The 16,289-nt window shown below is 44.8% G+C and overlaps 2 protein-coding genes across 3 annotated transcripts in view; one reads left to right on the top strand and one right to left on the bottom strand.

Moving 5' to 3' along the window:
• Positions 1–309: 309 nt before the first annotated feature.
• LOC150038970 (protein RD3) lies at positions 310–2,119 on the top strand. The gene is made up of 2 exons (XM_090328116.1): positions 310–608; positions 1,828–2,119. The coding sequence occupies exons 1-2, from the start codon at positions 316–318 to the stop codon at positions 2,117–2,119; spliced, it is 585 nt and encodes a 194-aa protein (XP_090184242.1). The 5' UTR covers positions 310–315.
• A 9,530-nt stretch (positions 2,120–11,649) lies between these two features.
• LOC150038967 (TNF receptor-associated factor 5) overlaps positions 11,650–16,289 on the bottom strand; it is a 45,792-nt gene continuing 41,152 nt past the window's right edge. For both annotated transcript variants that reach the window (XM_090328168.1, XM_090328169.1), the window contains 2 exons: positions 13,668–13,836; positions 11,650–12,834 (listed from right to left, as the gene is read on the bottom strand). In XM_090328168.1, coding sequence (XP_090184294.1) covers positions 12,257–12,834; positions 13,668–13,836 — 747 coding nt within the window. In that variant the 3' untranslated portion in view covers positions 11,650–12,256. The remainder of the gene's footprint in view (positions 12,835–13,667; positions 13,837–16,289) is intronic.

Here is a 16,289-nt window from a genome sequence, read left to right as displayed (position 1 = left end):
GGCTGAAGTAGTCAGAATTAAGTGAGAAGTGATGAGGAGGATCAGAGAAAGTGTCACACACACACACACATTACTTCTACGGGATTCTCACCGTATATGTGGTTTATTCACAATGACTTCTCCCAACAGTCCTCTGTTGTCTTGTAGAACCAAAAGTACTTGTCTGGAGAGGCTAAGTGACCCACAGGGGGTCACACCACCACTGGACCACATAGCAAGTCTTGTCATCTGGACCCCAACTCTCCTGTCTTGGGTTCTTGTGTAACCGACGGAGGGACCTGGGGAAGACTCCCCTCTGTGCTGTCTGGAGAGGCCATGTCTCTCATCCCATGGCTCCGGAGCGAGGCCCCTCCCCGGCTGTCATCCCGGAGCCCAGCTGAGATGGTTCTGGAGACACTCATGATGGAGCTGGCTGGGCAGATGCGAGAGGCAGAGAGGCAGAAAAGGGAGCGCAATAATACCGTCAGGAAGATCTGCACCGGCGTGGACTACAGCTGGCTGGCCAGCACACCCCGGCTCACCTACGACCTCAGCCCCGGGGAGAGGCTGCAGCTAGAGGATGTCTGTGCCAAGATCCACCCATCCTACTGTGGGCCTGCCATCCTCAGGTAAGCCCTGGCACTGTGGGCACCGGCTGCTAGGCTGCTGACTCTAGGGAGGGTGGCTGCAGTGGCATGGGCCTGGGGCTCCGAGATTGGAACCTAAGACCTGTATGATCTCTGTTAGAAGGAACAAGACAGGAAGAGGAACAGGAATGCCAGGTCAGGCCCAGAGCTTCTGCAAGAAGTCAGAGGCGGCTCTTGGCAGCACTGGAGAGAGGTGCTAGGTATGGCTGGCAGGATCCAAGGCTTTTGAACTTTCTAGACTTTTGGGTTTCAACAACTGTCTCCTTCATCAGTTCATCTTCAGTATTACCTTCTGAGAGAAGCAATTATCCTTTTTCATACCAGTTTCTACAGTAGTTGGGGAGGGCAGCGGGGACAGCTTGGACACTGTGCATTCAGAACTTGATTATTGCAATGTTCTGAAGATAAAAGTTTATGGAGTTCTGGCTGTCTGTAGGGCAGAGGAAACCAAGTATTAAATGACTTCCTGATGATAAGCCTGGTACCTGTGGCTCATGCCTGTAATCTTGAAGGAGACTGATGCTAAAGGCCAATTCAGGAAGAAAAGTCCTTGAGACTCCGTCTCCAAAATAACAAGCAAAAGTCTAGGCTGGAGGTAGGGCTCAAGTGATAGGGTACTATCCCACGAAGCAAGCAAGCAAAGTGACTGAGGCCTTGAATTCAAACTGCAGGGTCAGCTAAAGAAAGTAGAGAGAAAGAGAGAGAGAGGGAAGGAGGGAAGAAGGAAGGAAGGATTTGCTTGAACTCTAAGCAAAGCCTTTTTAAGCAAAGGTAAAGCTTGGGAACCAGAAGGCCCAGATGCCTCCCAGGCCTGTAGCTCCATGTGATCCTTCCTGGGCTCGGTGGCAAGGGGCAGGGGATCCTGTGTGCGTGGTTAGACAGCTCCCACCCTAGGAGGGGACTTGGAGCTGCCTGATGAGTAGCCTGGGGCAGTGACATAATCAGATTTGTATTTCAGAGAGCTTACCCAGGGCAGTGGGGGGGGAGGGTTTACCCAGGTTATGGCAGTGGAACCCCTTGAATACTCTAGCACTCATTCCTTCGGGGTGTGTGTGTGTGTGTGTGTGTGTGTGTGTGTGTGTGTGTGTGTGTGTGTGTGTGGCAGGCCAGTGGCTTGCAGGCAGGTGTGTGTGTGTGTGGGGGGGTCAGGCCACGTGGCCTGCAGGGGTCCCGCCGCAGACACGCCCTTCCTTCTGCCCAGGTTCAGGCAGCTGCTGGCCGAGCGGGAGCCCGAGGTGCAGGAGGTGTCCCGGCTCTTCCGCACCGTGCTGCAGGAGGTGCTGGAGAGGATGAGGCAGGAGGAGGAGGCCCACAGGCTGACCCGCCAGTGGAGCCTGCGGCCCCGGGGCAGCCTGCCCTCCTTCAAGACGCGCGCGCGCATCTCCCCCTTCGCCAGCCACATCAGGACCATCTCCGAGGACGTGGAGCGCGTGGCGCCGCCGCCACCCCGCACCTGGAGCATGCCCGAGTTCCGGACACCCCAGGCCGACTGACCCGCGGGGAGGCCCCCAGGGCTGGCTGGTCAGCCACCAGTTCTGGAACCTCCCCACGCATCCCCAGCCCGGACACCCCAGAGGTGGCCCCTCCCAAGGCCCCGCAGGACGATGGAATAGCTGTCCCCGCCCATCCTCCTCTGTGGGTTGCAAGTCTGCTGAGCAGAGATCAGAGATTCGAGAGGGTGCGAGGGCACACCAGGCTTCCAGCCACCTCTCCTCCTCAGCAAGTCTTCACCAAGGTCAGGACTCCCGCCCCCTCTCTGGGCCCACAGAGAGCATCCCTCGAAGCTTCAGCTAGAGAATGAAGAACCGGGGTCCACACAGGGCCAGATCTCCAGCCAGAGGTTGCTCCTGTAGAAACAGTCTCTGTCCCTGAGCCCTTGAACCCTGGGCTATGATAGGGCCAGATCCAGTCTCCTCACTCAGCTCATGCATCCCTAGCTTGGCATTGCCACCTAGGTAGCTTCTCACTAGAGGGGGCCAGCTGTGGAGGTCTGTTGTGTATTACATCACCACACCTCGCCTGCCAGACTAAGCTTCAAGGCCTGCAGACTAGCCCTCTGATTTCTACCATACCTTCTGTGCCTAGCCATACCTAGTACTATATGATATCCCCTAACTCTCCTCCCAAAGAATGCTTCCTCATGTAGAGGGCTATTTGAGGTCATTCAGTCTCAGGCTATGTCCTAATTTTCACAGGATCCAATGTTAACTTCAAAATTTATTTTGAAATTACTTTAACAGCTTGACTTGTTTGTTAAAAAAATTGACATGTCTCTTTTATGAATTGTATTACATATTGTATTAAATTTGCATTCTAATAGCAAGTAAGTTTGGAATCTAAAAATTAAAAAAAAACATGAAAATGATATTCAAGCCAAAAGCAGCAAAATGATCTTTTTTTTTTTTTGGTCAGTCCTGGGCTTGAGCTCAGGGCCTGAGCACTGTCCTTGGACTTTCTCAAGGCTAGAGCTCTACCACTTGAGCCACAGCAGCACTTCAGCTTTTTTCTATGTATGTTGAACCCAGGTCTTCGTGCATGCTAGGCAAGCACTCTACCACTAGGCCAAACTCCTGGCCCCAAACGATCCTTTTTTATACAAGCTTATATAAACGTTGTAAAGTTTAAACTGTGAAAGGTATTCACAGACCAAGTACGGTTGCAATGTTTTCTTGAACATTTTATTATGCTCTACTGTATTCTACTTACAGTTCTCTTGCTGAACCTAAAGGCAGAGCCTCAAAACTCAGTTGCCTGACCATGCTGGAGTTTGCTGGTGCTGCTGCCGTTGGGGGAGGAAGCCTTAGGAGGGGGTAAGCATTCCAGGATCAAGATTCCTCTTTGCCCAGGCTGAGTGCTGGACTGGACATCAGGAAATCACTTCTGACACTGACTGGAACCAGAAACCTCTGCTAGGCTCTCATTGTGTGACCAGGCTCCAAAGTTAATGACAAAAGCATGCAGAATTGAGGCTTGGATCTCCTTAGTAGAGAGGAGATGCAGCCATCAGACAAAGAAGTTGCTCTCAGGTGCAAAAGGAAGGAAGAAATAGGTCTTTTCCCAAATAAGTCAGCCCTATTATATTGTTGTAGATGTGGACAGTGACATCAGAGGGCTATCCTTGAGTAAAACTTGAGTAACACTTCAAGTTATTCTAGCTTTTTCATGGACAACTGAAGCTGAGTCTCATGGACTTTCCTGCCTGGACTGGCTTTGAACCACAGTCCTCAAGATCTTAGCCTCATCAGATGTGAGCCCCTGGCTCAAAGAAGTTTCTTGATGGTGTCATGTCCCCATCTATAGCAATATAATAGGACTACTGATTTATGTATGTACTATTGTATACACTAATTGTTCATTAGAATTTTTGCTTTGCCACTCCATCTTCTCTTAAAAAAATTTCCTTTTACCCCTGAGTAGATTTTGCTCTTCATCAGAGGAAAGAAAGCTGAACAGTGCATGTAAGGTTGCTTGAAATGGGGGCTACTGAACATCTTGAATTATGGACCTTACAAAATGCGCCTTACATCTCTGCAAACTACTTGCTTTTCTGAGGCACCTGTTCCTGATCTATCTAATTACCTTCCAGTCATGCACTGAGATTAAAAGAAGATCAAATGCTTTGCAAACTCTAAAGAAACTCTCAAATCTAAGATCTTATGTTTGTCTGTCTTCCCTTCAATTATATAACCAGAAGCTGATTGAATATATGAAAAAGCACTTCAGCTTTCTTTTGCTGGAGTATTCAGGTCTGGCTCTTTTGTGAACCCAGTTTCTTGTACAAACTACACAAGTGCTTTACCATTGCTATACCCTACCCTCTGTGCTTGGCTTCCTAACCACTGCTCTTAAGTCTACTATCCCCAATCTTTCAGCCCTGTAATTCCCAAGTTTGGCTGCATATTAGATCATCATTCTAGGAGCACTAGCCTGAGCAGGCTACATTCTCAGTCCTGTTAAATCAGACACTCTGGAAGTGGCATAATTTCTCTCTCTCTTTTCTTTTCCTTTCTTTCTTTCTTTCTTTCTTTCTTTCTTTCTTTCTTTCTTTCTTTCTTTCTTTCCTTTTCTTTCTCTTTCTTTCTTTGCCAGTACTGGGGCTTGAACTCAGGACCTGAGCACCATCCTTGGTCTTTCGCAAATTTAGTGCTCTACCACTTGAGCCACAGCACCACTTCTGGCTTTTTCTATGTATGTGGCACCAGGGAATCGAACGCAGGACTTCATGTATGCTAGGCAAGCACTCTACCACTAGGCTATGCTTTTGGCTCCATTTTTTTTTTCTTACAAAAGTTTTTCAAGTGACTTCATTTTGTAGCCACAGCAGGCATTCACGGCTTTAAATTACTCTATCTGGCCAGGCGCTGGTGGCTCATATCTGTAATCCTACTTACTCAGGAGACTGAGAGCTGAGGATTGGATGGAAAATCTTTAGGCTCTTTTTTCTTTTTCTTTTTTTGTGGGTCAGCTTGGGTGTTATCCCTGAGCGCTTCAGCTCAAGGCTACCACCCTACCCTTGAGCATGTCCCCACTACTGTTTTCTAGAGGTTAATTGGAGATAAGAGTCTCAGGTCCTTTTGTGCCTGGGCTGGCTTTGAACCTTGATCCTCAGATCTCAGCCTCCAGACTAGCTAAGATTACAGATGTGAGCCACCACACCTGGCTCTGTGGACTCTTATCTCCAATTAAACTCCAGAAAACTGGAAGTGGTGGTGTAGATCAAAGTGGTAGAGCACTAGCCTTGAGCAAAAGAGCTCAGGGACAGTGTCCAGGCTCTGAATTCACAACCCATGACTGACACCCTTCCCATTAGTTTTTACTCTATGTGTACTTTCTGGGGACCTCAGGAGATCCTGTGTTGGCCATTTGTCTATGTGAATATACCACACGGCTGAAGGGATGAATTTCAATAAGAGATGAATGCCCTTTGGAATGATTCCCATGGCTTTATATGAACTTATGTCAGAGACAAATGGTTATAAGGCTGTTTAGCACACAGATATTGGTCATAGATGTTTGTCATTGCCTTAGTGATTCCAAGGCACAGCTTGGAGATGAGATGAAATGCAACCTGTAAAGAAGCCTACAAGAACACCATGGTGGCCGAGACTTTGGCCTAGTGGTAAGAGTGCTTGCCTAGCATGCACAAAGACCTGGGTTCCATCCCTTGGTACCACATACATAGAAAAAGCCGGAAGTGGTGCTGTGACTCAAGTGGTAAAGTGCTAGCCTTGAGAAAGCCCAAGGACAGTGCTCAGACCCTGATTTCAAGCCCCAGGATTGGCAAAAAAAAAAAAAAAAGAACACCATTGTACATGATGTTAATTATCTGATATTGGTTCCAGACATTCATAAGGTACTGTGTGAAAGAGAGTGAGGGAACAGGAGACAGATATGTATTAAGAAAGCTGGCATACAGCAGATACAGTTGTTAGCTGGGGATGGGCTGTTCAGGACTCTTTCCTTTTTGTATTATGTCACAGAACATTTTCTCCTGAAAAAGAAGCAAAAGAGTGTGGTCACAGGTGACACATTCTTAGGTCTTATCTGTGATTTAATGCTACTGTCAGACACAAGCTGGACTTGGGAACTGTCTGCTCTTATCTTCAGAGGCCTTGGTGTCCCCCTGGTGGTCATGGAAGGCCTGTGCAGGTCCTGCTTACACAGAACAGGATGGGGGTTCCCCGACAAGGGCAACCCTCTCCTTAGGCTTGTCCAGGGTGCTCTTGGCAGGACCAGAGTCTTAGTCTACAGATGGCACAGTCTTACTTCCTATCCCAGCTTCAGACAGAAGTAGGGAACCTGCACATCTTGGCCCAGGACTTCAATGGTTCAGTTTCTGGGTTTTTTGTTTTGTTTTTTTTTTTTTTTTCCAGTTAAGTAGTATCTGCATTACACTGTTGTAGAGATTAACTGAAATCAAATCACATAAAGCTTCTGGGATCAGAAAGGAGTTATTCTGAGTCCCTCAGCACACACTAAACCCAGAGAAATTCTATTTTTCAGTAATCCAAGATGTGTTTGCCACTGGGAGCAAAGAATCATCATAGAAAAGGGCCTATGATTTGATCTGAGGTTTAGGCAGTGGTTCAGTGCTTTTTTCCGTTTACGTGGTACTGAGGACTCCAACCCAGGGTTTCATGCACACCAGGCAAGCACCCTACCACTAAACCACATTTCCAACCCCTCCATGTTCTTTAGAAATTTATTCTCCAAAGCCTTTCCCTGCCCCCCCCCCCCAATATGGACGTAAGTCATGGCACTCATCTGCTGGGCTAAGCAGTCTTTACTTGTTTTCAACGTCCAAAGTTTGGCTGGAGGGATCAGAGCAGGTTTAAGCACTGTATCTGTCACTAATAAAATATTAGTTGAATACACAGAAATGACTTTTTAAAAGGTATAACGAATTTACCTACCTCACCTAACTTACACCTGCAGAGAGGTCTTCAACCTTCAGTACTCGATAAAAGTCCGGGAATAAGTTATCCTTGGGTTACACTGACGACTGCGCTTGGCTGCTGGGCGGAACTTCCGGTTGTGCTACAAGGAAAAACCAATACCGGAAGTGGTCTTCCACACCTCCCACACGGGCGGAAATACAAGGCTCTTTGGGCTTCGAGTGAGGGCGGAAGTCTTCCGGCTCGGACTTCCGGAAACGGCTCCGCCACGCTCGTCCCACACACGGCTTAAAAACTTAAGGCAACATCGGCGACTGATGGTCGTCAGACGGCCAAGATTTCCCCCGGGAAATGTTGGCAACTCCATACTTAAGGAAATTGAATTGACCCAGATCTCGAGAACCAGTGTCAGAGCTGTTAATTCAAGTCGCCCTTCCTGGTCAGGGGAACTGCTGCGATGGTTTTGGTGACATTTCGCGCATCTGTTTTCTAGAGGGTCGCCTCTCCCCCAGGAGAGTTCTCCCTGTTATTGTACCATAGCCTAGTGTGGATTTGGGGGATTGATCCATCCGGTTACTTCGCCCAATCGCTTGACAGCCCCTCTGGTTTCGTAGGTAAGAATTCACCAGCAAATACCGGTTTCAGCTCTCCCCGTCCCCTCCTTCCCCACACCCCAGTCCGGGACGAGTGATTTCTTCCCTTGCAGAAGTCACTTCCATTGCACAGCGCCTCTTCTGGCTTTTTCTGTGTATGTGGTACTGAAGAATCGAACCCAGGGCTTCATGCACGCTAGGCAAGCTCTCTACTACTAAGCCACCTTCCCAGCCCCATCATTATCCGTCTTTAAGATGTTAGAATTTTTCTCTTATTCTGTAGAAATATTTTTTTTCTATTGATGAATTAACTTTAACAGTTTTGGTATTCTTGGAGTGCATTGCTGGATGCAGTTTTGCTGTGAATTTTAGGATTTGTGTGTCTATATTCATAAACTGGATTTCTTGTCTTTGTGTGTTTGCCAGTCTTGGGGCTTGAAATCAAGGCCAGAGTGCTGTCCCTTTTGCTCAAGGCTAGTGCTCTGCTATAGCTCCACTTCCACTGTGTGTGTGTGTGTGTGTGTGTGTGTGTGTGTGTGTGTGTGTGTGTGTGTGTGTGTGTGTGTGTGTGTGTGTGTGTCTGCCTGCCTGCCTGCCTGCCTGTCTGCCTGCCCGCCTGCCCGTCTTCCTCCCCAACCGCCCGCCTGCCTGCCTGCCTGCCTGCCTGCCTGCCTGCCTGCCTGTCTGTATGTATGCTTAATTGAAGATAAGAGTCTCATGGGCCTTCCTGTCCGAGCTGGCTTTGAACTGTGCTCCTTAGATCTCAGCCTTCGGAGTAGCTTGAGCCATCAGTGTCCAGGTCCTTTTATTTCTTTTAAATTGACTTTGTTTACCAGATAGGCTACTGGGCTGGTCTCTGACCACACTCTTCCTTCCTACCTTTGCCTTCTAAGTAGCTAGGATTAAAGGCACAGGCACCTGACTCTTGTCTGGTTTCGATATCAGACTGTGTTGGGTCTCAAATGACTCAGACAGATAACTTATTTTTATGTTACCTTAAATAGCTAAAAATATGTGATTGATCCACGTTTCAGGTCGTAAAGACAGATCAAGTTGTAGTTTTCAGTAATTAAAATGTCAGTTTTTTTTCTTTTCTTTCTGAGGAAAGTAATTTTCAGATCTATTGCTATAAAATTGTATATAGTATTCTTAACATTAAAATTCTTTATTTGTCCTTATACAGTCTATTGGAATTTTGGAGGGAGGTCCATCGTGGGGTTTGTACTCTGGGCCTGGGCACTGTCCCTGAGCTATTCAGCTCAAGGCTAGTGTTCTACCACTTTGAGCCACAGGGCCATTTTCAGTTTACTGGTGGTTAATAGTTATTTTTTTTTTAATAGAATCTCGAAAGAGTACCACTTGAGCCACAGCACCACTTTCAGCTTTTTGTGTGTATGTGGTACCAAGGAATCAAACCCAGGGCTTTGTGCAATGCTAGGCAAACACTCTACCATTTGGCCACACTCACAGACCCTGTATTTGAGTTTTCACTGCCACCCTCTTAGAAGTAAAAGCAACCAGAAGCTCTGAGTCACAATTCCCAGAAGCTCCGAGTTTCAGATTTCTTTTTCTCTTTTCCTTAATTTCCCCCAATCCTTAGGTGGATCTGTTTAGTTTATTCACTCCACATATCTCGCCCCTGGGGGTTCTTCGGATGTTTTCTGAGTACTCTCTTGATTTTGCATCAAAAACATCTGGAACTGGTCTGAAAGACTTTTTTTTCTAGGGGTCAGGCAGAGAAGCTGAAAGGCAAATTCTCAGGTAGAGGCTGGGGACACTGATTTTTCTTTTCTTTCTTTTTTGTTTTTTTGACATTCCTGGGGCTTGAACTCAGGGCATTGTCCTTGGACACTTTTTGCTCAAGGCTAGTGCTCTGCCACTTGAGCCACAGCGCCACTTTCGGCTTTTTCTATGTATGTGATGCTGAGGAATGGAACCCAGGGCTTTGTGCATGTTAGGCAAGCACTCTACCACTAAGCTATGTTCCCGGCCCCTGATTTTTCTTTATTATGTTTGAGCCACAGATTATAAATCTTATGACTGGAATAATATCTATTTGAAATTAACTCAGAACCTTGCAAATAAATAATTAGCAACTGTTTTCTTGTGTTGGTGGGGTGTGTGTGGGGGGGGGAAATACAGCAACTGAGTGAAAAAACAGAGCACAGTAAGACCTTTTCTTTTAGCTTAGTAAAAGGTGGAAGTTTGGAGTACAAGGTGAGAACTAGTTTGGGAAGGCATTCCAGAGGAGGTGAGGTCCAGGCATTGTGATAAAGGGCAGAAATTCCCCAGGCAAAGCGGGAGGTGAAAGTATTCCAGATAGGCTTGTGCACATGATGAGTGAAATGTCACAGCTTGATGTACCAATACTAAACTCATATCATTTGACAAATATTAAAGCTGGAGGTAAGAGAGCCATGAAGAACCTTGTGCTGAATTTTATCCTATGGGTGGTAGAGCCACAGGGAGGCTAAGGGATCAAAATGGAGATACATATTTAAATATTTGAACATTTAAATATTAGAACAACAACGACAGCTCATGGGATAATAGTTTTTGTGGATCCAAGGGGATTTTGTTTTGTTTTCTGGTACTGGTTTTGTATTCTTGCTCCATTTCTTTTCTACTCACAGAGGGCACTCTAACTCCTTGAGTCATACTTCTACTTCCAGCTTTTTGCTGGTTGGAGCTACAGTTCTTAGGACTTTTCTGCCCAGGCTGGCTCTGAACCTCAGTTCTCAGATCTCAACCTCCGGATTAGTTAGTAATATAGGTGTGAGCCAATTAAAAAAAAAAACAGTTTTATTTTATAAAAAAGAGGTTTTTTTTTTGTTGTTGTTGTTGTTTCTTTTTTGCCAGTCCTGGGCTTGGGATCAGGGCCTGAGCACTGTCTCTGGACTTGCTCAAGGCTAGGGCTCTACCACTTGAGCCACAGCACCACTTCTGGTTTTTTGCTACATATGTGGCACCGAGGAATCGAACCTGGGTCTTCATGCATGCTAGGCAAGTACTCTACCACTAGGCCAAACTCCCGGCCCTAAAAAAGAGTTTTTAAAACTTCTTTTCTATAATAATTAGTGAGGCAAACAGTCTAAACTTCTAAGCAAACCATATCATGACATATTTTATATGCACTGAAATGGGTTAAAATGCAAAATCAACATTTTGACATTAACAGTAAAATGTGTTTTTTACAACTGCTTAAAATTTTTCACAACAATTTGATCTGCTCTGGAATATACAAAGAGTAATCTTGGACATGATTAGAAACAGTGTAAACAAATACATAGAGCTCCCAGACAGCCTTGTGGACTACAGCAATATGTCCTAAGTTTCAGGTGATGCATTGACCCATCAACTGTACCAGAATTCACCAGCAGTCATATTCGTGGTTTTTTTTTTTGTTGTTGCTTTTTGTTTGTTTGTTTGAGGTCATGAGGCTTGAACTCTGGGCTTGGGCTTGGGCTCAAGGCTAGTGCTCTACCATTTGAGCCACAGCACCACTTCCAGTTTTCTGGTGGTTAATTGGAGATAAGAGTCTCATAGACTTTCCTGCCCAGGCTGGCTTCAAACCACAATCTTCAGATCTCAGCCTCGTGACTAGCTAGGATTACAGGCCTGAGCCACTGATAAATTTTGTGAAAATATTTAGTGGTGTATTAATTCCTCCAAATTAGCATTTAACCAAAGAAATCTGGTCTAAATAGGGAATTTGTCTTATAACTACTTATTGGGAACTACTTAACTGGAAGAGCCTACTTTTGAAAAAAAATGACTTTTGTGGGCTCATAGTCAGGTGCAGAATCAATAGGCCGAACAAAAAGATATGAAAGCTGGGCCGGGAGTTTGGCCTAGTGGTTAAAGTGCTTGCCTAGCATGCATGAAGACCCGGGTTCGATTCCTCGGTACCACATATAGAAAAAAGCCGGAAGTGGTGCTGAGGCTCAAGTGGTAGAGCTCTAGCCTTGAGAAAGTCCAAGGACAGGGCTCACGCCCTGAGCTCAAGCCCAGGCCTGGCAAAAAAAAAAAAAAAAAAAAAAAAAAAGATATGAAAGCAATTTCAACTGTAAATTCTGCTATAGCACTCTGTTCTTAGTAATATTCAGTACTACGGAATGCCTGAGACACTTCACTAAACAACAGTAAAAGAGATAAGCCCCAGGCTTTATTTTCAAGAAATGAATCATATTACCTGAGATACGAAAATATAAATAACATACTCTGAGGATTTTACATTTCAAACCGAAGCATAATAAAAATGTAAAGGGAAGATGGTATTTCAGAAGTTTTAAGCTAACTTCAAATACTAAAGGCAAATGTACAGCTGAGTGCTGGTGGTTCACACCTGAAATCACAGTTACTTAAGAAGCTGAGATCTGAGGACCAGGGTTCCAAGCCAGCCTGGGTGGGAAAGTCCATGTGACTTATCCAAAAGTGGATGTGTGGCTCAAGTGGTAGAGTGCTAAGAGACAGCTCTGGCCCTGAATTCAAGCATGCACACGCGCGCGCACGCACACACACACACACACACACACACACACAATACATTGTGTCTGTCCATCCATGTTAATAAGATAACCAGTTGTGTTCTCCTTCATTCTTTTGGACTCCACAAGTTTTCTTATGACTCCATGAACAGTGATTAGAGAGTCTCGAGGTCAGTGAGATCCACAGCTACTTTCAAGAACAGAGTGTCATCTTTAATGTAGGTGTTCTTGACATTCTCCAAAGTGGAGTGAGCCACGAAGCGGGGACAACCAGTTGCAATGTTCATCTCTCCATCAGGCCTTTTAAAGCTGCTGCTATTGGGGTCGGCTTTGAAGGTCTCCATAATGTGGTTCTTTTTGCCACTCTGGTCCAAGAGCATGAGGGTCACTCGCTGCCTGAATGGCCACTGTAACAGTGAGTCAAACTCTCCTCGCATCACCACAAAGTAAAGGGACAGGTGTGTCCCCTTTCCAGACCCATCTCCATTTAGATATGCTCTAGCACAGAGCCGGTAGCCACAACGGCTGGTGTAGAATGGCTGACTGAAGATGGATACCGTGAGCCCATCCACAGCCTCCCTCTTCTTCAGCTTGTAATCTGTCACCTTCCAAATGAGCTTCCCATTATAGCAGGCACCCTCCAGCAGTTTAAACCGCTCTTCATTTTTATTCAGCTGTGCTTTATGAATATTAATGTGCGCATCATGCTTGTTTGTCTCCCCTTCTAAAACAACTGCAAAGGAAAAACCAAAAGGAGCCTGAAACAGGGGCCTGATAAGTTGTCTTTAAACGTTGTCCTAACATGAAGAGAACCAATAAAATCATGATATCCTAAAGATGAGCTGACTTCAGTGTTCACAGGTGGGCCACTTATATTAATATTAACTCAGTGATGATCACATTCTTGGTAAACTGATACCAAGAAAACTGGAATGTATGGGCTGGCAATGTGGCTTAGTGGTAGAGAGCATGCCTAGCATGCCTGGAGTCCTGGTTTGAATCCTCAGTACCACACAAACAGAAAAAGCTGGAAGGGAATCATGGCTCAAGAGATAGAGCACTAGCCTTGAGCATAGAGAGGCTCAGAGACAACATCCAGGCCCAGAGTTCAAGCCCCAGGACTGGCCAAAAAAGAGAAAAGAAAATAAAAGTGGAATGTATAATCTATAACCAGAGCTTGCCACAGTTCAAGAACTCACTGAGCGTTTGCCTAGTATGAGCCCACAGCATTCTAAATAGAAGGCTTTTTTAAATAGATAGTTCCTCTTTTATTTTTCCATACCTAAAACAGTCATCCCTTCACATCTCTTCCTTAGCTTCTCATTTTCCACTCCTTAAAAATCAGCCCACTCCTCTCTGTTCTTGGAATTCCCTAGCTTCTATTTCCTGTCTATTTACACCCCCATTTAGTGCTCCCTCATGTTTGCTTGAGTAGCCAGCTCACTGCTCTTTCACAAATAACCAGAATCAAACATTGCTTCTCTTGGAGAGATAGGGCTGGCAAGGCGTTTGGTCATTCACGAACATATGAACATGTTACTGGAAGAAGGCAAATATGAGACATACCTAATCTTTGATCATTGGTTTCCAGGAGAGTGATTTTCTGTTTCACTGTATCAACAGCTTCCATCAAAGGCTTCAGGTCAAATTTATTGTGTTGCTGGTTAACTATGTGTAACAATTGACGTACTTGAGCTTCTAGCCATGCAGACTTGTCAATGTGACTGGTAAGAACCTTTCAGAACAAGATGGACCACAACATTATAAAAATATAGGCAAAATATAGATAATAGCTGGGTGATGGTGGCTCATACCTGTAATCCTAGCTACTCAAGAGGCTGAGATCTAAGGATTGTGGTTCAAAGTCAGCTCAGGGATGAAAAATCTGTGAGACTCTTATCTCCAATTAAGCACCAGAAAACCGGAAGTGGCACTGTGGCTCAAGTGGTAGAGTGCTGGCCTTGAATTGCAGAGTTCAGAGATAGCACTCAGGCCCAGAGTTCAAGCCCCATGACCAAAAAAGAATCGATAGATAGACAGATAGATACGGATATTAGTTTTCTCAATTCAAACATTTCACAATTACTTAGTGAAATGAAAAATACTTAGTCCAGAAGAGAAAACTCAGTAGGGACAGCTCAGACAAGGCCCTCATCATTCTCCTCCACTCCTATCCCAAATCTGATGTTTCTCTATCTCATTTATCTGAATACTCCTTAGATTTCTCTGTTCTTGGTTCCCTAACTCACCTTGTCACATCTGTTCTCTTGTTTCTTCTCTCTTCTTACCACTTGCTTCCTGCTCTGCTAGAAGACCAATTGAATTGGAGCAAGCCATTTGTTTTGGCTTGAACATTGCAGGTGAAACAGAAGGCCTGGAGTAGGCCTGCTCTCTTAGGCAAAAGAGATTAAATAAACCCCTGTCTTCCTCTTAGTGCCTTAATTCTACTGTCATACTACAGAAAAATTCAGAACTGGGATAGTATCAAATGATGCATTTCTTTTTTTGGATACACATACCTATGCATGAATGTATATATGTACATACATTTGCATATATAGGTATAATATGTATATGTGCTTATATATGTATATATAAAATGTGTGACCAGCCGGGCACCAGTGGCTTGCACCTCTAATCCTAGCTACTCAGGAGACTGAGATCTGAGGATCTAGTTCAAAGTCAGCCGGGTCACAAAAGACTGAGAGACTCATATCTCCAATTAACCACTAGAAAACCAAAAGTGGGGCTGTGGCTCAAAGAGGTAGGGTGGTAGCCTTGAGCTGAAGAACTCAGGGACAGCATCCAGGTCCAGAGGTAGGCAGTTGCCTTGAGCTGAAGAGTTCAGGGACAGTGCCCAAACCCATAGTTCAAGCTCCACAACTTTAAAAAAAAAATTCAGTCTAGGCACTGAAGTCTATGAGACTCTTATCTTCAATTAATCACAAGAAAATCAGAAGTGACACTGTAGCTTAAATGGTAGAGCACTATCCTTAAGCTGAAGAGTTCAGGGACAGCACCCAGGCCCAGAATTCAAGCCCCACAACCACCCCCCCCCACAAAAAAAGTGTGACCAAGTATGAAAATTATATGGCCTAAGTTTTCTGGAATAATTCAACTTTCAAATTTATCACCAATAATATATGTCTTAAAACCTTTCATTAGAAATTTCATAATCATGATAGACATTTATTCATTAGGAATCAATTTATGATTTAGAAAGTAACTTCTTTGGCACTGTGGCTCAAGTGGCAGAGCACTAGCCTTGAGCAAAAAGTGTCCAAGGACAGTGCCCGGACCCTGAGTTCAAGCCCCAGGAGAATTGGCAAAAAAAAGTAACTTCTTCGGCTATATTTTAGTGGTATTTATTTTTCTTATGGGGATAATAAGGGAAAGAGTGATATTGAATGATGGAAGGGGTAACACTGGTCAAGATACATTGTTCTCATGAACTAATGGGTTGAACTGAAACTTCTTTGTACAACAGCTTTAAAAAAAAGGTAAAAAACAAACAAACAAGCATTTTCTTCCCAAGGAAATTAACTGTTGTGTTTTACTGTCTATAAAATGCAGAGCAGGAGCCAGGAGTGTGGCCTAGTGATTAGCATGCCCACCTAGCAAGCATGAAGCCCTGTGTTTGATTCCCTGGTACCACATACTCAGAAAAAATCAGAACCAGAACTGTGGCTCAAGTGGCAGAGCACTAGCCTTGAGCAAAAAGTGTCCAAGGACAGTGCCCAGGCCCTGCATTCAAGCCCCAGGCCTGGCAAAAAAAACAAAACAAAATGCAGAGCAGTCTTCAATGTATCTATCTAACATTAATTAAACTTAATTAATTAAACGTTATTTAAAACGTTAATTGTCATAAACTCTATGGAAGTATTGTGGAGATGTGGGTATTACAAGAGATGAACTTTAGGACTTACATACTGAAATATACAGAGATAAAGGGCCATAATATATTCAATAATTCAATAGCTTGGATAACATACAACATTCTCTCTCTCTCTGTCTCTCTTTCTCTTGTCTGTCTGTCTGTCTGTCTCTCTGTCTCTGTCTCTCTCTCTCTCTCTCTCTCTCTCATCTCTATCTCTTCTTTCAAGAGGTGAAGAGGAGAGTGGAGGGGGACCAATGCTAGAGTAAATGGGTAAAATATTGACAATATTGAATATAGGCAGTGGTATTCTT

Source organism: Megascapheus bottae, unplaced genomic scaffold (assembly GCF_031878675.1).
Source record: "Megascapheus bottae isolate mThoBot1 unplaced genomic scaffold, mThoBot2.hap1 H_1, whole genome shotgun sequence".
Lineage (NCBI taxonomy): Eukaryota > Metazoa > Chordata > Mammalia > Rodentia > Geomyidae > Megascapheus > Megascapheus bottae.
Note: the sequence above shows the minus strand (reverse complement) of the source record. Positions and strands in the feature narration are given on the sequence as shown.

Bases quoted from the DNA above. Each gene is read 5' to 3' on its own strand.
- LOC150038970 (XM_090328116.1), top strand. From the start codon at position 316: ATGTCTCTCATCCCATGGCTCCGGAGCGAGGCCCCTCCCCGGCTGTCA. The intron at 609-1,827 runs GTAAGCCCTGGC...CCTTCTGCCCAG, and splicing joins TGTGGGCCTGCCATCCTCAG to GTTCAGGCAGCTGCTGGCCG.